This window comes from Tachyglossus aculeatus, chromosome 2 (assembly GCF_015852505.1).
Source record: "Tachyglossus aculeatus isolate mTacAcu1 chromosome 2, mTacAcu1.pri, whole genome shotgun sequence".
Taxonomy (NCBI): domain Eukaryota; kingdom Metazoa; phylum Chordata; class Mammalia; order Monotremata; family Tachyglossidae; genus Tachyglossus; species Tachyglossus aculeatus.
In genome coordinates this window covers 98,416,132-98,439,307 of record NC_052067.1, presented here as the reverse complement: position 1 = coordinate 98,439,307, position 23,176 = coordinate 98,416,132, and the positions used below count along the sequence as shown (strand labels likewise).

Below are 23,176 nucleotides of genomic sequence, written 5' to 3'. Positions count from 1 at the left end.
CATAAAGTCAGATAAGCCTCCTGGTGCCTATGCCCCAGAGAGGTGTGGCTGGCTAGGCACTTTTGGGGCAGAAGAAGTCACTTAAATTCTCTGTGCCTCAGGTGCCTCATCTGTAAAATGGGGGTTGAGACAGTAAGCCCCGTGTGGGACAGGCACTGTATCCAACCCAATTATCTCATATCTTGTACATATTTCTAGACTGTGAGCCCACTGTTGGGTAGGGACCATCTCTATATGTTGCCAACTTGTACTTCCCAAGCGCTTAGTACAGTGCTCTGCACACAGTAAGCGCTCAATAAATACGATTGAATGAATGAATGAAAGAAGCTGGAACCGGAGACTCCGGTTTCTCTGAGAAAGCTCCTCTCCCCTCTGGCGTGGAGGTTCGGTTCCGGAAGCCAGGAAACCGAACGATGGGCTGATTTTCCTGGGGCTCAGTGGGAAGAGCCCAGTGGGAATTTGATCTGAGGGAGCTGGCATCTTTCCCAACCCTAGCAGGTGTCTCTGAGGAGCTGGGATGAGCTGGCTTTCTGGTCTGGTCTGGGCTCAAGTCCTGTGGCCCAGAGGTGGTGGGGTGGGGTGAGACTGCAGACTTGCCATGGGTCTAGACTCCACCCTGCTCTCAACCATATCCTTCCCTCCTTCAAAGCCAACCTCAAAAGTCACCCCCTCCAGGTGACCTTCCCCGATTGATCCCCCCACCTTCCCGGTCATACCTTCTCCGTCTCCCACCACCCCAATCAATCAATCAATAATCAATCAATCGTATTTATTGAGCGCTTACTGTGTGCAGAGCACCCCAGCCACCTCAGGGCTCACATAGATCTATCAATTATTTACTGCATCACTAACCTTTACCTGTATAATAATTATAATGATAATAAGAATAATAATGATGGTATTTGTTAAGTGCTTACTATGTGCCAAGCACTGTTCTAAGCACTGGAGTTGACACAAGGTAATGAAGTTGTGCCACGTGGGGCTCACAGTCTTATTCCCCATTTTACAGATAAGGTAACTGAGGAACAGAGAAGTTAAGTGACTTGTCCAAAGTCACACAGCTGATAAGTGGCAGAGTCGGGATTAGAACCCACGACCTCTGACTCCCAAGCCCAGGCCCTTTCCGCTAAGCCACGCTGCTTCTCTGTATACCTTGTACAGTTGCTCTCACTCTCTTGAAAATTGTATGTGACCATTTATATCTGGGTTTTCCCCCATTAGGTCTTAACAAATGCTATAAACAAAAAAAAAAGTGATACAGTGTAGCCTGGAGGGGTGTTTGGCCTTCTTGAAATCAGGACGGCCTGAATACCTGCCCCATGGAGCAAGGAGATGGAAAATCTTGAGGCCCAGAGAAGTTAAGTGATTTGCCCAGAGTCACACAGCAGGCAGGTGGCGGAGCCAGGATTAGAACCCAGGTCCTTCTGACTCCCAGGCCTGTGCTCTACCCACAAAGCCATGTTGCTTCTCACTTGGTAATTCCTTCTCCTTGGAAATTAATCCATCAGTCTCATTTATTGAGTGTTTACTGTGCGCACAAAGCCGTACTAAGCGCTTGGGAGAGTACGATGTAGCCATATAACACATTCCCACCACGAGCTTACAATCTAGAGTAGCTAGGAAGGCAAGTCCAGCCAATGCCCTTGTTGCCCACCATCCAGGGGCTCATCCAGACAGTAGTGTATATATGTATATATATATATATATATATATATATACACACACACCTGTATATATGTATATACCTGTATATATGTTTGTACATATTACTCTATTTATTTATTTATTTTACTTGTACATCATCAATCGTATTTATTGAGCACTTACTATGTGCAGAGCACTGGATCCTTCCCCTCTGCCTTCGAACATGCCCATGTCTCTCCCATCCTAAGCGCTTGGGAAGTACAAGTTGGCAACATATAGAGACAGTCCCTACAGTGGGACTGACAGTGGGCTCACAGTCTAACAGGGGGAGACAGAGCAAAACCAAACATACTAACAGAATAAAATAAATAGAATAGATCTGTACAAGTAAAATAAATAAATAAATAAATAAATAGAGTAATAAATATGTACAAACATATATACATATATACAGGTGCTGTGGGGAAGGGAAGGAGGTAAGATGGGGGGGATGGAGAGGGGGACGAGGGGGAGAGGAAGGAAGGGGCTTAGTCTGGGAAGGCCTCCTGGAGGAGGTGAGCTCTCAGTAGGGCCTTGAAGGGAGGAAGAGAGCTAGCTTGGCGGATGGGAAGAGGGAGAGCATTCCAGGCCCGGGGGATGACGTGGGCCGGGGGTCGATGGCGGGACAGGCGAGAACGAGGTACGGTGAGGAGATTAGTGGCGGAGGAGTGGAGGGTGCGGGCTGGGCTGGAGAAGGAGAGAAGGGAGGTGAGGTAGGAGGGGGCAAGGTGATGGACAGCCTTGAAGCCCAGGGTGAGGAGTTTCTGCCTGATGTGCAGATTCATTGGTAGCCACTGGAGATTATTGAGGAGGGGAGTAATATGCCCAGAGCATTTCTGGACAAAGATAATCCGGGCAGCAGCATGAAGTATGGATTGAAGTGGAGAGAGACACAAGGATGGGAGATCAGAGAGAAGGCTGATGCAGTAGTCCAGACGGGATAGGATGAGAGCTTGAATGAGCAGGGTAGCGGTATGGATGGAGAGGAAAGGGCGGATCTTGGCAATGTTGCGGAGCTGAGATCGGCAGGTTTTGGTGACGGCTTGGATGTGAGGGGTGAATGAGAGAGCGGAGTTGAGGATGACACCAAGGTTGCAGGCTTGTGAGACAGGAAGGATGGTAGTGCCGTCAACAGAGATGGGAAAGTCAGGGGGAGGGCAAGGTTTGGGAGGGAAGACAAGGAGTTCAGTCTTCAACATGTTGAGCTTTAGGTGGCAGGAGACATCCAGATGGAGATGTCCTGAAGGCAGGAGGAGATGCGAGCCTGGAGGGAGGGGGAGAGAGCAGGGGCAGAGATGTAGATCTGGGTGTCATCAGCGTAGAGATGATAGTTGAAGCCGTGGGAGCGAAAGAGGCTACCAAGGGAGTGCGTGTAGATCGAGAACAGAAGGGGACCAAGCACTGAATCTTGGGGAAACCCCACATTAAGGGGATGGGAGGGGGAGGAGGAGCCTGCAAAAGAGACTGAGAATGAACGACCGGAGAGATAAGAGGAGAACCGGGAGAGGACGGAGTCTGTGAAGCCAAGGTCAGATAGTGTGTTGAGGAGAAGGGGGTGGTCCACAGTGTCAAAGGCAGCTGAGAGGTCGAGGAGGATTAGGACAGAGTATGAGCCGTTGGATTTGGCAAGCAGGAGGTCATTGGTGACCTTTGAGAGGGCAGTTTCCATGGAATGTAGGGGACGGAAGCCAGACTGGAGGGGGTCGAGGAGAGAGTTGTTATTGAGGAATTCTATGCAGCGTGTGTAGACAACTCGTTCAAGGAGTTTGGAAAGGAATGGTAGGAGGGATATGGGGCGATAACTAGAAGGTGAGGTGGGGTCAAGAGAGGGTTTTTTTAGGACGGGAGAGACATGGGCATGTTTGAAGGCAGAGGGGAAGGAACCAGTGGAGAGTGAGTGGTTGAAGATGGAAGTTAAGGAGGGGAGAAGGGATGGAGCGAGAGATTTCATGAGATGAGAAGCACAGAAGCACAGGTGGCCCGAGTAGCACTTGTGAGGAGGGAGGAGAGCTCCTCTGAGGATACTGCTGGGAAGGATGGGAGAGTAGCAGAGAGTGTTGAGAGCCGGGGGGTTGGAGAAGGGGGGGAAGTGACTTTGGGGAGGTCGGACCTGATGGATTTAATTTTGTTAATGAAGTAGGAGGCCAGTTTGTTGGGGGTGAGGGAAGGAGGAGGGGGAGGAACCGGGGGCCTGAGAAGGGAGTTGAATGTACGGAAGAGCTGGCGGGGGTGATGGGCATGGGTGTCAATAAGGGAGGAGAAATAGTTTTGTCTGGCAGAAGAGAGGGCTGAGTTAAGGCAGGAAAGGATAAACTTGTAGTGAACGAGATTGGCATGGTGTTTAGACTTTCGCCAGCAGCATTCGGCAGCTCGAGCATAAGAGCGAAGGAGGCGGACAGTGGCAGTGATCCAGGGCTGTGGGTTAGTGGTACGAGAGTGGCGAAGGGAAAGGGGAGCGAGTGAGTCTAGCTGAGTAGAAAGGGTAGAGTTGAGAGCAGTAATCTGATCATCAAGACTGGGTAGAGAGGAGAGGGCGGCGAGGTGGGGTGTGAGGCGCTCCGAAAGATGGGTGGGGTCCAGAGAGCGGAGATCTCTGTGAGGGAGTAATACGGATTTACAGGGAAAGGAGTGTGAGTGAGGAGGCAGGTGAGAAGATTATGATCAGAGAGAGGGATTTCAGAGTTGGTGAGGGTGGACACAGTGCAGCGGTAGGAGATGATGAGGTCGAGGGTATGACCAAGTTGGTGAGTGGGTGAGGTGGGGTGGAGGAAGAGGTTGGCAGCATCAAGGAGAGATAGAAGGCGGGTGGCACAGGAGTCGTTAGGGATATCCATGTGGATATTGAAGTCTCCGAGGATCAGAGTGGGCATGGAGAAGGACAGAAGGAAGGTGAGGAAGGGGTCCAAGTCGTTAAAGAAGTTGGAAGTGGGGCTGGGAGGGTGGTAGATGATGGCTACAAGAATCTGGAGGGGGTGGTAGAGGGCTTCAAAGGAATGGAAGGAAAGGGAAGGGGGAGGAGGGATAGTGCAAAAGCGACATTGGGGGGCGAGAAGGAAACCGACACCTCCTCCTTTTCCGGTGAGTCTGGGGGAGTGGGAGAAGAAGAAGCACTCTCCCCAGTGCTTAGTACAGTGCTCTGGACACAGACAGCGCTCAATAAGAATAATAATAATGTTGGCATTTGTTAAGCACTTACTATGTGCCAAAAGTTGTTCTAAGCTCTGGGGGAGATACAAGGTCATTAGGTTGTCCCACGTGGGGCCCACAGTCTTAATCCCCATTTGACAGATGAAGTAACTGAGGCACAGAGAAGTTAAGTGACTTGCCCAAAGTCACACAGCTGACAAGTGGTGGAGCCGGGATTAGAACCCACGACCTCTGACTCCCAAGCCCGGGCTCTTTCCACTGAGCCATGTTGCTTCTCTAAATAAACGAGGGGGTCGGGGTCGATGGCGGGACAGGCGAGAACGAGGCACAGTGAGGAGATTAGCGGCAGAGGAGCGGAGGGTGCGGGCTGGGCTGGAGAAGGAGAGAAGGGAGGTGAGGTAGGAGGGGGCGAGGGGATGGACAGCCTTGAAGCCAAGAGTGAGGAGTTTTTGCCTGATGCGTAGATTAACTGGTATTTATTGAAGGCTTATTGTGTGCACAGCACTATACTAAGCGCTTGGGAGAGTTGTGAGCTCCACATGGGACAAGGACTGTGTCCAACCCAATTTGCTTGTATCCACCCCAGCACTTAGTACAGTGCCTGGCACAAAGTCCGTGCTTAACAAATACCACAGTTATTATTATTATTACAATTATTACTATTATTATTGTTACAACTACAATAACTATTGCAATTATTATTAGTCCCTCTAAATTGTGAGCTTGTTTGTGGGCAGGGAATTCCACGGTTTATTGTTGTATTGTACTTTCCCAAGCACTTAGTAGAGTGCTCGGCATGCAGTAAGCACTTAAGAAATATGATTGAATGAATGAATATAATATAGCAACAACTTTCCCAGCCCACAAGAAGCTTACAGTCTGGAGGACTGTTCTAGATGACCACCTTATATCTGAATGCCGTCCACCAGGTTGGACTATCTGCCCCACTCTCTAGCATGCTAGCTATGAAAAGTGTCTCAAAAGCCAATGAAAAACCCTTCCAGAGAATTGAGCGCCTGAATTAGGTAATAATAATAATAATTAATAATAATGGTGGTATTTGTTAAGTGTTTACTGTCAGGCACTGTACTAAGTGCTGGGGTGGGTAAAACAAATCGGGTTGAACACAGCCCCTGTCCTACATGGGGCTCACAGTCTTAATCACAGGTGAGATAACTGAAGCCCAGGGTAGTGAAGTGACTTTCCCAAGGCCACACAGCAGACAAGTGGCAGAGTTGGGATTGGTTAGAAATCAGAGGGTCCCAATTCTTATGGGCCTTATACTACCAATTTAGTACCACAATGCGTGGTGGATACATATTTATTACTCTATTTATTTATTTATTTATTTGACTTGTACATATCTATTCTATTTATTTTATTTTGTTAATATGTTTGGTTTTGTTCTCTGTCTCCCCCTTCTAGACTGTGAGCCCACTGTTGGGTAGGGACCGTCTCCATATGTTGCCAACTTGTCCTTCCCAAGCGCTTAGTACAGTGCTCTGCACACAGTAAGCGCTCAATAAATACGATTGATTGATTGATTGGTTGGATAGAGCACAGGCCTAGGAGTCAGAAAGCCATGGGTTCCAATCCCAGCTCCGCGACTTGTCTACAGTGTGACCTTAGGCAGGCCACTTATTTCTCCGTGCCTCAGTTCCCTCATCTGTAATATGGGGATTACACGTGGGGCAGAGACTGTGTCCAACCTGATTTGCCTGTATGCACCCCAGCACTTAGCAGAGTGCCTGGCACGTAGTAAGTGCTTAGCAAATACCACAATTATTATTATTATTATCATTACCAACATAGTTCCATTTCCTTCCAAGGCTGAGGTTGCCGTTTCTGTCTTCCCTTTCACCTGCTTCGTTGTTCTGAATCTGTATTTTGGTTTTGCTACCTTGCCCTGTGCTAGAGAGAGAGAATTAGTGAAGAGGTCTCAAAAGCTAGTTTGGGATTAAAAGAAGAAACATTGAGTACCTCCTTTAAGCAGAGTGCAGGACAGAGGGGGGCTAGGGGCCTGCTTGGGGTAAAGCACTGAGCAGAGTGAGCAGGAGAAGCGGCGTGGCTCAGTGGAAAGAGTATGGGCTTTGGAGTCAGAGGTCATGGGTTCAAATCCTGACTCTGCCAATTGTCAGCTGTGTGACTTTGGGCAAGTCACTTCACTTCTCTGTGCCTCAGTTCCCTCATCTGTAAAATGGGGATTAAGACTGTGAGCCCCAAGTGGGACAACCTGATCACCTTGTATCCCCCAGCGCTTAGAACAGTGCTTTGCACATAGTGCTTAACAAATACTATATTACTATATTATAGTATAAGAACAAATGCTATATTATATATATATATACATATATTATATATATATATTATATCTGTACTTCCCAAGCGCTTAGTACAGTGCTCTGCACACAGTAAGCTCTCAATAAATACGATTGATGATGATGATATATGGAATGCAGGTCTGGCGGGGAGTGGGAAACTGCCACCTGCAGATCGCTGGGCGGGCAGAGCTAGGCACCTGTTAGGTGAGGAGTACTGGGTGCGGAGGGATTGGGCATCTGCTGGAAGCAGGTTCCTGGATGGGATGGGGCAAGGCTGGGCACCTGCTGGCTACAGAGCACTGGGTGGGGCGGGGTGGATGCCAGCTGTGAGCAGGGCACTGTCTCCATTGCTGCTTGGGGAAGTATAATGAAAAGAAATAGCAGTTACTTGATGAGACCAGGCGGGGCTAGGGGCAGAAATTCACCTGCAACAAGAGGCCAAACAGAAAGATGATCCAGAATAATAATAAGAAGAATGGCATTTATTAAGCACTTCCTATGTGCAAAGCACTGTTCTAAGTGCTGGGGAGGTTACAAGGTGAACAAGTTGTCCCACCTGGGGCTCACAGTCTTCATCCCCATTTTACAGATGAGGTAACTGAGGCACAGAGAAGTTAAGTGACTTGCCCAAAGTCACACAGCTGACAATTGGCGGAGGCGGGATTTGAACCCATGACCTCTGACTCCAAAGCCCATGCTCTTTCCACTGAGCCGTGCTGCTTCTCAGAATGCCCCCTACCCGCTTACCCCCTTTGCCCGCTTCCTCTTCTCAGCATCCCTCCCGGGGCTGCACCTTCCCTGAGGTTTGGCAGCCAAAGTGCCAACTTTTCATTGTGAGCGTTGGGGAGGAAAGGGGGCAGAATTCAGTGGGGCTGGGGGCTGGGAGGGGGCAGGAATTGGGGCCCTAAAAGTCCAGAGATCTGCCTTTGGGCCTCCCTAATCCTCACCTGGGCCTTCTCGGGGCTGGTCAAAGAAGGGGGATGGGCAGGTCCAGGGTCCAGCTGACCCCACTTTGGGGGCCATGAGCCCCAGTGCCCAACCATGATATGACTCTTCTTTGTGTCTCAGTTTTCAGGCCTTTACCTCCTGTCCTTCTTCACGATCCTCATCGGGCTACTGCTCTACTCCTCCACGTCCACCTACGTGGCCCAGGACCCCCGCGTGTACAAGCAGTTCCGCAACCCGGCCGGCCCCGTGGTCGACCTGCTGACCCCGGCCCCGACGGAGCCCGCGGTCACCTACACCAGCCTGGGCCAGGAGATGGAAGAGGAGCCCCACGTGCGCGTGGCATGAGTCATGGCCGGCCCTCCCGCCTGCCCCCGGAGAAAGGTATTTGCTGGAGCTCCTTGCCCTGGGGCCTCCAGGATCCGGACCAGAAGTTCCCGAGGGGACCAGTAGACTGTCCTGCAGCTGCCCCTGTGGGATCTCCGGGGCCTGTGGCCTCTGACTCTGCCCTTCCATCCCACCCACCCCCCCTCCTTTGAGGGGCCACAACCCCTGAACACAAGGGGATTCTGCGGCCCTGGGAAACGTTGCCGGGGCCCCACAGAGCTGCCCGCCCAACCCCTGGACGTCTGTCCTTCTGGCCTTTCCCAGAGCAGGTGAGGGTCTGACTCCCTCAGACCTCCCAGGACCCTGCTCTCCCACAGACGTGGCTCCAGTGGTCCTCGACTGGGCAGGGCAGGGAGGGGGATTGGTGGGCAGCTTTTGAGGGGAGGTCAGGCTTCCGACCGCCCCAGCCTCTGTTCCAGCGGGGGATGTCCAGTGAGCATTTTTGACCTCTTGTAATCCACCGCCCATTCCGGGAAACGGGATCTTTCGACTTTGGGATTTCATTGTTTAGAGTTGGGTCAAACGGGGGCCTACTGAGGCAATCCCCTCCCCCTGGTTTTCCATCCCCTCCACCGAGCAAGGCTCTTCCTGCTGATGAAACGTGTGACGCGGAGGGCCCGGGGAGGCCCAGCCTCTCCCCGGCTCGGACTTCGGATTGCCAGGAGCCACTCGGTGACCTTTCCCATCCTAACGACCAAGAGGGGAACATTTCCACCATGGAAACACCCTCGGCTGCCTGGAGACCTACGTGTAGGACGCTGAGAACAAGCAGTTGTGCCGAAATTGAAGGGGAGCTGGGTCCACCGGCCTGGTGATCCCACCCTTCAGCCCTCCCTGGCTGCCTACTCTTGGGGCATACTTGAAAAGTGTGGCTGAATCCCCCGTCCCTTCTTCCAGACATGGTTTTCCTAGACGATGGTTGTGCAGGTGACTACATTTGGGTTTTCTGGTACACATTTCAATCCCCCGAAGCTGTTCACTGGTATTTATTAATACAGGAAACTCAGGGCCATCTGGATGAGCTGGCACAATCACACTTTCAGGAATCAAGAACATCCTTATGCCAGCCTGGGTAGTTTCCTTGCGGGTCCCCACAGCCAAGAGGGCCCTCGTTGGAGCGGCAGACTTTAGGGAAAAAAGTCAAGGATCTAGGAAAACCAGAGAGAGTTCACTTTGGGTCACCAGAGGGAACAGTAGAGACAAGGTAGGGAGAGTAAGAAGTGTTAGATTGTCCAACCCTGACCATGAGGGTGGGTGTCCAGGAGGGTGGGAGCCCTGGTGACCCTGTTTCAGACAGAGTCCTGAACCAGACTGACTCAGGATGGTCTGCCATTGACTAAAAACAACAATCAAAGCCAGCAATTGGGCGGATTCCCTCTCCATCCCTTTGTGATCCTCGCAGGGCCCCTTCCGGAAGGACTTTCCCTGAAGTTTTTAATGGAATCCAAGGCAAGCATTAGGGTGGGAGAAAGCGGTGGCCCAGGCGGGAATGCTCTAGCAAGACAAGAAGCTCTGGGTTTTGCCAAACGAGCCACCTCATTTGAGTTTATTCCAATGGACGGCGGAGGGGAGAGGTTTGATGCAGACTCTGGGAGAGGGTCTCACCAAAGCACTGACCCTCAGGGGCAGGGTCTGCCCACTGGTGTGTCCTAAGAAGGGCAGTCTGGCCCAGATCCAACCTTCCTCTCCAGGGGACACACACCCTAGAGATGGGAGTGGTGGGGGAGGGCAGGACTATTGCGCTGTTTGGATTCCTCCGTCACCACCTCTGCTCCCCTGCACCCCCCACCATAGCAATAGGTTTTTAATCACCTCAAATCCCTGGAGCGCCCACCCCTTTGGGCCCCCCCCCCCCCCACCCTATTCTCCCTGCTCCTTTCCCCACCAATTAAATCCCACTCTCTGGGCATCCTGTCCCTGGGGCCCAAGGCCCTGAAAGATTGGGGATTAATTCTTCATGTTTACATCCCTCCATTTCCCTCCATTTTTTGTTTTCTCTGCTTTTTTAGTATTTATTTTGTAAGCCAAATGTTTGTAGTCTTCTTTTTTACTCATTTTTAGGACGCTAATTTGTAGCCGTTTAATCAGGTCTTAGGAGCCGCCGGGCAGAGCGTAGACCCAGGCCATTGACCTGGAGTGGGAGTTTTTTAAAATGTACCAAGCCAAAAAGGTTTACAATCCACGGTGGGTGGGAGGGACGAGCCCCGACCACCTGGGACCTTTTTTTGTAGAATATTTTAAGTGACTCCACTCTGTGGAAACCCGAGCGGGACTGTCTGGAAACACACTGTAGTCCCGGTCCTGCCCGCCTGCCATGAGGCCATGCTCACCATTGAGCCATCCATGCATCCCCACCCAGCCCAGGATCTGGTCCCCCAATGGGCCCACCAGAGACCCTCGCCCACCCTGGGGCCCGGCCCTCGGAGACTTCCCTAGGCCAGGGTCCCTGCCTCCTCCGCTCTGTTGGAAGAAGGGGTCAGGCCTGAAGGCATTGGGGCATCGGCTGGACGGTCCATCCGACTCTCCCATTGAAGGATGGAACAGGTCTGGCGGCAGTTGGGAAAACTCCCTTCCAGCGGCCGCAGTCCGGGCAGCCCCAGGATCTCACCCAACACCAGCAAGCCCCCGGCTAATCCCCATGCTGCACCGTGGGATAGCGGGATTCCAGCGGCTAGGAAAGACGTGAGCAGGTGCCGGCAAGGGCCCTGCCTCGCCCAGGGTCAGCGGGGGAGGAAACCGGCCGGGTGGATGTGGTTTCCACTCTAGAATAAAAATCCGCCCCCGGGACCACGACCGTCTTAGCCCCAAACTTCTAAACAGCCTCCCGGTAGACCGAGCAATTGACTCTTTTTGCACCACTGTGTCCTCCAGAAAAGTCTCAGTGTTTAGTTTAGATATTGCTAACTCGTGCTATTAACCTTTTGACAAGTGTGTAGTCTTTTCTTTTTTGGACCCCTGGCGCTCCCACGCTCGCTAGTTCCCACCGAGATTAGCCCGCGGGTGCCGCCCTCTCGCTAAACCACGTGATGAAGCACACTAACCCTGACCCGGCAATGGAAACGTGAACCAAATAAAGAAAATTCCTCCGGCCCACCCCCCGGCCCCGAGGCTGAGCAGAGCGTCTCTCTGTCGGTGATAACCGCGTGCTGTCCTTTGAACTAGCAGGGCCAGGCCGGGCTCCTAAACCTCTTTCACTGAGAAGTTGGCATTTAACACGGACACAAAAAAAGGAGGATGGCCTAAGAGAAGCATCATGTCCAACTGGATAGAACATGGTTCTGGGCATCAGAAGGACCTGTGTTCTGGTTCTGGCTCACCACCCGCCTGCTGTGTGACTTTGAGCAAGTCACTTCACTTCTCTGGGCCCAGTGATCTCATCTGTAAAATGGGGATTAAGACTGTGGAGTCAGAAGGACCTATATTCTGGTTCTGGCCCACCACATGCCTGCTGTGTGACTTTGAGCAGGTCACTTCACTTCTCTGGGCCTCGGTGATCTCATCTGTAATATGGGGATTAAGACTGTGAGCTCCATGTGAGACCGGGACCTGGACGCCACCCAATCTGATTACCTTGAATCTACTCCAGGGCAAAGAACAGTGGTTGGCACATAGTAAGTGCTTAACAAAGACCATTAAAAAAAAAAAAAGGCCAGATCAGGCTCCCATATGACACAGAGATGGATGGGCTGTGGTCTGAGGGGCTGGCATAGCCGTGACCTGGCCCCCGGTGGGAGTTTTGAGGTGAAAACAGCATGGCCCGTTGGAAAGAGCACGGACCTGGGAATCAGTCAGTGGCTCTGCCACTTGTCGACTGTGTGACCTTGGACAGATCGCTTCACTTCTCTGTGTCAGTTACCTTGTCTGTATAATGGAGATTCAAACTGTGAGCCACACATGGGACATGGCCTGCATCCAATCTTATATCTACTCCAGCACTTTGTACAGTGCCTGGCACATAGTGGTTAACAAAAACCATTAAAAAAACCTGAGGGATGGATTTTGATCCTAGGAGAGCCAATTATCCCTCTCCCTGGAGGGCTATGCTGGTCATATTGGCTGGGGCCCAGAATGCACATAATTTTGTGCTATCGTTTCTTTTGTTTTAATAAGGTATTTGTTAAGTGCTTACTATGTCTCAAGCACTGTTCTAAGTGCTGGGGTAGATGCAAGTTAATCAGTTCGGACATAGTCCCTGTCCCACACAGGGCTCAGAGTCTGAATAGGAAGGAGAATAGGTATCAGACCCCATTTTGCCAATGAGAGAACTGAGGCACAGAGAAATGAAGTGACTTGCCATTGATCACACAGCAGGTTAGTAGCCAACCCAGGAGTAGACCCCAGATCCTCTGATCCCCTGCCCTGCGCTACTGAAAGAAATGGACACTGATATTTGATAGGATCCAATCCAGCACGACATGAGGTTGGGGCTTCTTGAGGTGCCAGAGCCCAGCAGCTCACAGGCTCTGTTTCCTCCTCATCATCAATATTTATTGAGCACCCTCTGGGAGCAAAGGATTGGACTAGGTCCTGCTATGAGCAAAGCCCAGGATTGGGTGCAGATCACTAGGCTGGGAACATACGATCAAAGTAGAATAAAAAAAATAGTGCTATGAGTTAAGCGGTAATTCTGTGCTAAACACTGGTCAAAGGGCTGGGGCAGTTGCACTATAATCCCTGTCCCCATGGGGCTTGCAGTCTAAGTAGCAGGGAGAGCAGGTACTGAACTTTACAGATGAGGAACCTGAGGCCTGGAGAAGTGAAGTGACTTGCCCACAGTCACACAGCAGGCAAGCGGTGGAGGCGGGATTAGAACCCAAGTCCTCTGATTTCCAAAGGCCTGAGCTCAGGCCCTTTCCACTAGGCCTTGTTTCTTTCCAGTCTGTGGCCTGAGGGACCTTTCAGACTAATGAGGAACAAAGTCATACAGAGCATCCACACATTGGCAACAAGTGAGGAATTGTCGTTTTTTCCTCTCTTATTTTTAATGATATTTATTAAGAGCTTACTATGTGCCAGGCACTGTAGTAAGTGCTGGGGTAGATACAAGTTAATGAGGTTGGACACTGTCGCTGTCGGGGCTCACCGTCTTATTCCCCATTTTACAGACAAGGTAAATGAGACACAGGGAAGTGAAGCTACTTGCCCAAGGACACACAGCTGACAAGTGGCAGAGCTGAGACTAGACCCTCAAGTCAGTACCGCTAGAACAACAGAAAGAACTGATGAATCCATACAAGAATAGCTGGAAGAACAGGGGTGTAGTGAGGGGCTTTTGGGGCAGGGAGGGGGGATTGGATGGGGAACATTTCCCATGCCGTTCTTGTCTACCCTGGAGCTTCTAGGGTCCCAGGCCCGCCTCAGCTTCAAACTCCTTCAAGTCCCGCGCTGACAGAACTTGCCTCCCTGCTCCCTCCTCACCACCAACAAGCCATTTCAGACAGGGTCCAAGCAGAGCGGGCCCCAGGGCAGCCAGGCCCCGGACAGCCTCCCTCCTCCACCCTCCTTATTCCCAGACCTGACCCAATTCAAGCAAGGAAGACGGCCTCCTGCAGGAAGGCACTTTTTAGGAGGCTTTGAAGAGAAGAAGTGGTGTGGCTGGGGGAGGTGGAGGGTTGAGAAGCAGCGTGGCGCAGTGAAAAGAGCATGGATTTAGTAGTCATGGGTCATGGGTTCTAATCCTGGCTCTGCCACTTAATAATGATGGTATTTGTAAAGCGCTTACTATGTGCAAAGCACCATTCTAAGCGCTGGGGAGGTTACAAGGTGATCGGGTTGTCCCACGGGAGGACTCACAGTTTTAATCCCCATGTTCCAGGTGAGGTAACTGAGGCACAGAGAAGTTAAGTGATGTGCCCAAAGTCACACAGCTGGCGGAGCCGGAATTTGAACCCATGACCTCTGACGCCAAAGCCCGGGCTCTTTCCACTGAACCATGCCACTTGTCATCTCTGGGACTTTAACTTCTCTGTGCCTCAGTTACCTCATCTGTAAAATGGGGATTGAGACTGCGGGCCCCACCTGGGACAACCTGATTACCTTGTGTCTACCCCAGCACTCAGAGCAGTACTTGGCACATAGTGAGTGCTTAACAAATACCATTATTATTATTATTGTTGAGGGGTGGTATCAAGCAGGGAGAAGGGTGGGCAGAGTAAGGGGATGCAGAGGAGAGAGTCAAGAATGAGGGGCAGCTTGGAGGAGGGAAGAAGGATAGCTGGGGAATGGAAGAACAGGAAGGTAAGAAGGAGCAGCAGGTGGGGTGACTTGGAGCTGTGTCTGACCTGCACCCTGGATCGGCACTGTTCCATTCAAAAGGATATCTCCTAATTCCCCCGCGTGCCGAGCAAGATTGACTTTCCATTTCCTGAACTTTCTCCTCCTAGGATATCATCCTCCAAGTATGTGTACTCATGAGTACGAGCACATACATGTACGTGTACTGGAGTATGTGAGACAATCTCTCCCAACCCCTCCAGCATCGTGGGCTGCAGCGGAGCAGAAATCGTCTTTCCCTTCTCCCGCACCTGGCTGGACCAGTGTTGGGGAGAGGTTCCAGTAGCTCAGTGGGGGTGACACAGAGACACCTGAGAGCTCATACTAATGACATAAATCCACCCGGCCCCTTCCTCCTTCACTGCCTACTGGAGAGGTTAGCATTTTCAGCTGCGCCATCTGCCTGGATGCTTTTGTAAAATGGGGATTCAATTCTACTTCCTCCTACTTCGACTGGAAGCCCCATGTGGAACAGGGATTGTGTCTGACCTGATTAAGCCCAGCGCTTAGAACGGTGTTTGGCACATAGTAAGCGCTTCAATCAGTCAATCAACAGTGTTTATTGAGCACTTATTGTGTACAGAGCACTGTACTAAGTGCTTGGGAGAGTGTAATATAACAGTGAAGGGTTATCTGCCCCCAACAACTCTGTGCCCCAGAAGCAGGGGGACTAGGGCCCAGGGAAGTTGAGGGATGGGGACACAGGGGTGAGGAGGGTTCAGGGGGCAGGCAACTCCCTTCCAATCCCACCAGCAGTGCAGAGAAGCAAAGCTGTCGGAAGGTCGGATTAACCAGCCCGGATCCTGGCTATCCCAGGCCTGCCCAAGACCGATCAGCTTGGAATCTTTTCCCCACAAGAGGTCTGGCTTTTCCTGGTGCCCCCCTTGCCCCAGGTCATCACCTGGTCCACTCGATGAGGTACGGGAGGTGGTCCAAGAGGCTGAAGGTATAGAATGAGTAGTGGATGATTTCTGTGATGGTTCAGGCCACAACAAATAATAATAATAATAATAATAATAATAACAATAATAGTATTTGTTAAGGGCTTACTATGTGCCAAGCACCATTCTAAGCACTGGGGAAGACACAAGGTTATCAGGTTGTTCCATGTGGGGCTCACATTCTTAATCCCCATTTTACAGATAAGGTAAGTGAGCCCAGAGAAGTGAAGTGACTTGCCCAAAATCACACAGCTGACAAGTGGTGGAGCCGGGATTAGAACCCATGACCTCTGACTCCCAAGCCCGGGCTCTTGCCACTAGGCCACGCTGCCTCTACCACGCAGCCTTGGCTCAGCACCTCCTGGACACTGCGAGTGACCACGCGGATCAGGAACACCCTGGACGTCACCTGGAAGGGCATCAGGACCACCGAAGAGGGGACGATCCCCACGGCACAGGGCACAAGCTCAAGGAGCGCTCCCATTTGGAAGAACTTGAGTGGCTTCTCCCTGGAGCGGTAGAGGCTGTGGTCATACCCCTTGGCCAGGAACGCCCTGACCAGGCCGACTGCATTGACCAGACACTCAGCAATCATGACCATGTTGTTCCATAATTATTAGCAGTGTTGTGGGAGCCAGAGACCTCATATCCAGTTGCAGGGGTAGGGTGTGTTCCCTGAGCCCAGCCCCCAGATCCCAGTTTATGCCATCCAGCAACTTACTCCTAAGGTCTGAGCCACATTTTCCTCCTCCGAGAAAAGCCTAGAAGGCAGCAGCTAGAACTTATACTGGAAACTGGATTCAGGGGCAGGTTGGGCCGCCTTCCGTTTTCCTAAGCTTTTTGTGTTTGAAAATGTATGAGAAGCAGCGTGGCTCAATGGAAAGAGCACAGGCTTGGGAGTCAGAGGTCGTGGGTTCCAATCCCGGCTCCACCACTTGTCAACTGTGTGACTTTGGGCAATCAATCAATCAATCGTATTTACTGAGCGCTTACTGTGTGCAGAGCACTGTACTAAGCACTTGGGAAGTACAAGTTGGCAACATATAGCGACAGTCCCTACCCAACAGTGGGCTCACAGTCAAGAAGGGGGAGACAGAGAACAAAGTCAAACATATTAACAAAATAAAATAAATGGAATAGATATGTACAAGTAAAATAAATAGAGTAATAAATATGTACAAACATATATACATATATACAGGTGCTGTGGGGAAGGGAAGGAGATAAGACGAGGGGATGGAGGGGGGGCCAGGGGGAGAGGAAGGAGGGGGCTCAGTCTGGGAAGGCCTCCTGGAGGAGGTGAGCTCTCAGTAGGGCCTTGAAGCACTTAACTTCTCTGTGCCTCAGTTCCCTCATCTGTAAAATGGGGATTAAGACTGTGAGCCCCACGTGGGACAACCTGGTTACCTTGTATCCCCCTCAGTGCTTAGAACAGTGCTTGGCACACAGTAAGCACTTAACAAATGCCACAATTATTATTATTGGTTAAGTGCTTACTATGTGTACTGTACTATACTGAGCGCTGAATTAGTAATAATAATTATGGTATTTATTAAGCACTTACTATGTGCCAAGAACTGTTTTAAGCACTGGGGTAGATACAAACTAGTCAGGTTGGACACAGTCCCTGTCCCACACAGAGCTCACAGTCTCCATTCCCATTTTACGGATGAGGTAACTGAGGCCCAGAGAAGTGAAGCCCAAGGTCACACAGCAAACAAGTGGTGAAGATGGTATTAGAACCCAGGTCCTTCCTACTCCCAGGCTCGTGCTCTATTCACTAAGCCATGCTGCTTCTCTAGATCCAAGCCAATCAGGTTAAACACAGTCCAAGTTAGGTGGGATGGGAGAGAAGCAGGAGAGAGGCAGGAAGGGTAGCCCGGGTGGTTGGGAGGGTCAGGAAGACCCATCAGCTGCCCAGCAGGATGGAGAGGTGGGATGGGGAGGGCTGGGGCTCTGCAGTCTGGGAAAGGACAGGATGGAAAACCGGGAGTTTATAGAAGCAGGGAGGGTGTGGACAGGCCAGCGATAGGTTGATTCCCACATTCCACCCCTCCAAAAACTCCCTGCCATCACCGTCCCCTGCACACCTACTGTGTGCAGAGCACTGTACTAAGTAGTTGGGAAAGCACAATATAATGGAGTTGGTAATAATAATAACAATGATAATAATGATAATGACAATTATAATCATAATTATATTATTATAATATATAATCATATAATATTGTAATGTATTATATAATATAATACAATTATAATAGATTATAATATAATAATAAGTGCTTACTATGTGCAATGCACTGTTCTAAGCGCTGGGGAGGTTACAAGGTGATCAGGTTGTCCCACGGGGGGCTCACAGTCTTCATCCCCATTTTACAGATGAGGTAACTGAGGCAGAGAAGTTAAGTGACTTGCCCAAAGTCACACAGCTGACAATTGGTGGAGCCGAGATTTGAACCCATGACCTCTGACCTCTGACTCCAAAGCCCGTGTTTTTTCCACTGAGCCACGCTGCTTCTGCTTCACATTACCTGTCCACAGTGACCTTACAGTTTAGAGAGGGAGGCAATTCCACAATTATTACTACTACTACTACTACTAATAGTAATAACAGTAAGTGATTTTCCCAAGGTCCCACAGCAGGCAAGTGGCAGAACTGGAATTAGAACTCAGGTCCTAATGACTCCCAGGCCTGTACTCTCTCTGCTAGGGCCCCACTGCTTCTTAGTTCACGCTTCTCACTAAGCCTTCATCACCGGGGGCCAGAGACCTGCACCGCACAGCATGCCTGGCTCGGTCCAGGTCGACCAGCTACCGGGTGGTGAAATGGATCAGGTCATTAGTGGGTCTTCAGGGGGTGGGAAGAGATGAGTCTAAATTGCAGCCATCAAAATCTAACCCTCGGCAACCTATACACTGTACCTTGATCTCATCTATCTCGCTGCCGACCTCTCACCCTTGTCCTGTCGCCCCCTTGGAATCTGTCATCTGTCCTGCCCTCCCCCTTTATATCTGACAGACTCTTACTCTCCCCACCTTAAAGACTTATTAAAATCACATCTCCTCTGAGAGACCTATTACTCAATCAATCATATATATTGAACATTTATTGTATGCAGAACACTGTACTAAGCACTTGGGAGAATACAATGTAACAGAGTAACACGTTCCCTGCCCACAATGAGTTTACAGTCTAGAAGAAGAGACATTAATAATAATAACAATGATGGCATTTATTAAGTGCTTACTATGTGCAAGGCACTGTTCTAAGCGCTGGGGAGGTTACAAGGTGATCAGGTTATCCCACGTGGGGCTCACAGACTTCATCCCCATTTTACAGATGAGGTAACAGGCACAGAGAAGTTAAGTGACTTGCCCAAAGTCACACAGCTGACAAGTGGCGGAGCTGGGATTTGAACCTATGACCAAAGCCTGTGCTCTTACCACTGAGACACACTGCTCCTCTATAATGTAAATGACTGAATTATAGTTATGTACCTAAGTGCTGTGGGGCTGAGGGAGGGGTGAATAAAGGGTGCAAATCAAGCGTTTAGTACAGTGCTCTGCACACAGTAAGCGCTCAATAAATACGATGGAATGAATGAAGTGCAAAGGTGATACAGAAGGAAGTGGGAGAAAAGGAAATGAGAGCTTAGTTGGAGAAAGCCTCCTGGAGATGTGCTTTTCATAAGGCTTTGAAGGTGAAGAGAGTGATCGTTTGTCGGATATGAAGAGGGAGGATGATCCAGGCCAGAGACAGGATGTGGGCAAGTGATCAGCAGTGAGAAAGGTGAGATAGAGGTACAGTAAGTAGGTTGGCATTTGAGGAGCAAAGTGATCATGCTAGGATGTAGTAAGAAATTAGAGAGGTAATGTAGGAGGTGACAAAGTGACTGAGTGCTTTAAAGCCATTGATAAGGAGTTTCTGTTTGTTGCAGAAGTGGATGGGCAACCACTGGCAGTTCTTGAGAAGTGGGGAAACACGGACTGAACGTTTTTTGTAGAAAAGTGATCCGGGCAGCAGAGTGAAATATGGATTGGAGTGGGAAGGGACAGTTAGCACGGAGGTCAGCAAGGAGGCTGATGCAGTAATCAAGGTGGGACAGGGTAACTGCTTGATTAAGTTGGTAGCAGTTTGGATGGGGAGGAAAGGGCAAGATTTTAGCAATTTCGTGAAGGTCAAACCGTCAGGATTTGATGACAGATTGACTATGTGTGTTGAATGAGAGAGAAGAGTCAAGGGTAACGCCACGGTTACGGGCTTGTGAGACAAGGGAGGGTGGTGGTGCTGTCTACAGTGATGGGAAAGTCACGGGAGAACAGGGTTTGGGTGGAAAGATAAGGAGTTCTGTTTTGGACATGTTAAGTTTAAGGTGCTGGCAGGACATTCAAGTAGAGGTGCCCTGAAGACAGGAAGACACGTGAGACTGCTGAAGAAATCAAGGATGGACATGGAGACTTGTGAATCATCTGCATAGAGGAGATCGTTGAAGCTGTGGGAGCCACGTGTTCTCCAAGGGAGTGAGTGAAGATGGACAGTAGAAAAGGACCCAGAACTAAGCCTTGAGGGACCTCCACAGTTAGAGGGTGAGAGCAGAGAAGGAGCCAGGGAAAGCGACTGAGAGTGAGCGGTCAGAGAGATAGGAGGAGAACCAGGAGGGGACAGTGTCAGTGAAGCTGATGTTGGATAATGTTTTCAGGACAAGGGGGTGGTCTACAGTGTAGAAGGCAGCTGAGAGGTAGAGGAGGATTAAGATGGAATGGAGACCGCTGGATTTGGCAAGGGCTTTGGTGACCTTAGAGACCTGTTTTGGTAGAGTGAAGGGGGCAGATGACAGACTGGAGGGGGTCAAGGAAAGAATCGGAGGGGAGGAAGTAGAGGTAGTGAGTGTGGGCAACTTACTCAAGGAGTTTGGTGATAAATGGTAGGAGGGAGATCCTCCACTGGATTCTCATTTCTCCTACTCTTTCACCCTTCTGCATCACCCTTGCACTTGGATTTGCCCGTTGTTGGGTAGGGACTGCCTCTATATGTTGCCCATTTGTACTTCCCAAGTGCTTAGTGCAGTGATCTGCACACAGTAACTGCTCAATAAATACGATTGAATTTAATGAATGAAAGTGCCTAATGCAGTGCTGTGCTGTTCAGGGCTCCATAAATGCAACTGACAGATTGATTGCAATCACTCAAACAGCCCAGGGTATTTATATTAATATCTGTCTTCCCCTCTAGACTGGGAGCTTGTTGTGGGCAGGAATGTGTTGTTATATTGTACTCTCCCAAGCGCTTAGTACAATACTTTGCACACAGTAACCTCTCAATAAACATGATTGAGAAATAGTTCTTCTCTCCCGGGGAGCAAACTGAACAACCAAGAGGCTTGATCTGGGCCCCAGTGCACCGTCACACATGAGACTCAAACCGCTAATGATCGTGATCAAACCACTAATGATCCCCCTTCTAGACTGTGAGCCGGTTGTTGGGTAGGAACCGTCTCTATATGTTGCCAACTTGAACTTCCCAAGTGCTTAGTACAGTGCTCTGCACACAGTAAGCGCTCAATAAATACAATTGAATGAACAAACGAATCATGTGAGGCCACCCAGACCGCTTGGCTTCTGCCCTTCCAAGAGGAGAATCTGAGTGGCCATTCCGAACGTGGAGCGGATGGTGCCAGGACCCCGCTCAGCTCACCTGCATCCCATTCCCATCCCAATGGAGAAGCAGACTCACCTGACTCCCATTTGAGGATCTCGCTGTAGCTGCCAACCGGAGACTGAACCAGGCGCTGCAATGAAGAGTGGCAAACAGAAGTTCCACCACTCTTTGGGATTCCACCTGTCAAAAATCCTGTCTTCCAGCCATCTGCTTATTAAAGGAGACAACTCATGGAGAAAATGGAGCAGCAGGGGGCTGCTCCCCTGCTGGGTGAGGCCCTGGCCAGGAGTTTTGGGGGAGGGGGAGATCCTTCTGAGCAGCAGAGGAGGCTAAAAATGTAAAAGGGCACGTTTTCCTTCTGCCCGAATGCAGGAAGGGGCCTGGGTTCATGGGGCAAAACAGTGGATAAAACCCGGGAGTCAGAAAGAAGGTCATGTGTTCTAATCCTGGCTCCACCCCTTGTCTGCCTTGTGACCGTGGGCAGGTGACTTCACTTATCTGGACCTCAGTTACCTCATCTGTAAAATGGGGATAGGAAATGCATCCAACCCCATTTGCTTGTCTCCACCCCAGGGCTTAGTACAGTTCCCAGCACATAATAAGGGCTTAACAAATACCATAATTATTGTTATTATTATTTTTATGGGGCCCTGGCAGAGACCTGGGTTCTAATTCCAGCCACACCATTGGTGTGCTGTGTGACCTCGGACAGTCATATCACTTCTCTGCACCTCACTTTCCTCACCTGTAAAATGGGGATTCAATACCTGTTCTTCCTCCCCTTGGACTGTGAGCCCGATGTGGGACAGGGAATCAGTCTGACCTATCATCTTGCATCTATCCCAGCACTCAGCATATAGTAAGTGCTTAACAAATACCACTGATATTATTAACGACCTTTTCTTCTTGTGTGTTCTGGGGCAGACTGACCGCACCAGAGACCTCGGCTGAGTCCCCAGTGGAGTTCTCTGCATTCTCGAGGAGCTGGGCCGACAAGTGATGGGGTTGCTTTCGGGCCCCAGACCCCACCTGGGTTGGGGGCAGTAAGTCTCTAGCCTTTCTCTCTGGCCTCTGGAGATTTTCAGGGCCAACCTGCTCTGAGCAGAGTCCAGTCTCTGATGAAGTAATAATATCGGCACTGTTCGAAGCCCTGGGGTGGATATAAGCATATTGGGGTGGACACAAGCAAATTGGGTAGGACAGAGGCCCCGTCCCCTGTGGAGCTCACAGTCTCAACAGTTTTACAGTTGAGATAACTGGGGCCTAGAGAATAATAATAATAATAATGGTGGTATTTGTCAAGTGCTTACTATGTGCAAAGCACTGTTCTAAGCGCTGCGGGGGGGCTACAAGGTGATCAGGTTGTCCCACTTGGGGCTCACAGTCTTAATCCCCATTTTACAGATGAGGTAGCTGAGGCACAGAGAAGTTAAGTGGCTTGCCCAAGGTCACACAGCTGACAAGTGGCGGAGTCGGGATTCAAACCCATGACCTCTGACTCCCAAGCCCTCGCTCTTTCCACTGAGCCACGCTGCTTCTGAAGTGACTTGCCCAAGGTCCTACAGCTGTCAAGTGGCGGACTGGGGATTAGAACCCATGACCTTCTGACTCTCAGACCTGTGTCTTATCCATTCCGTCATCCTCCTAAGGCCTTTCATCTGGGCTGTTTCCCTCAAGGCCGGCTCCTCCTCCTCCTCATCAATCGTATTTATTGAGCGCTTACTATGTGCAGAGCACTGTACTAAGCGCTTGGGAAGTACAAATTGGCAACATATAGAGACGGTCCCTACCCAACAGTGGGCTCACAGTCTAAAAGG

General features: G+C 50.4%; 1 protein-coding gene across 1 annotated transcript in view; it reads left to right on the top strand.

Moving 5' to 3' along the window:
- The window catches only part of SLC35F1 (solute carrier family 35 member F1), a 178,552-nt gene extending 168,225 nt beyond the window's left edge, over window positions 1–10,327 (top strand). The window contains exon 8 of the mRNA XM_038762635.1: window positions 8,220–10,327. Coding sequence (XP_038618563.1) covers window positions 8,220–8,444 — 225 coding nt within the window. The 3' untranslated portion in view covers window positions 8,445–10,327. The remainder of the gene's footprint in view (window positions 1–8,219) is intronic.
- The last annotated feature ends 12,849 nt before the right edge of the window (window positions 10,328–23,176 follow it).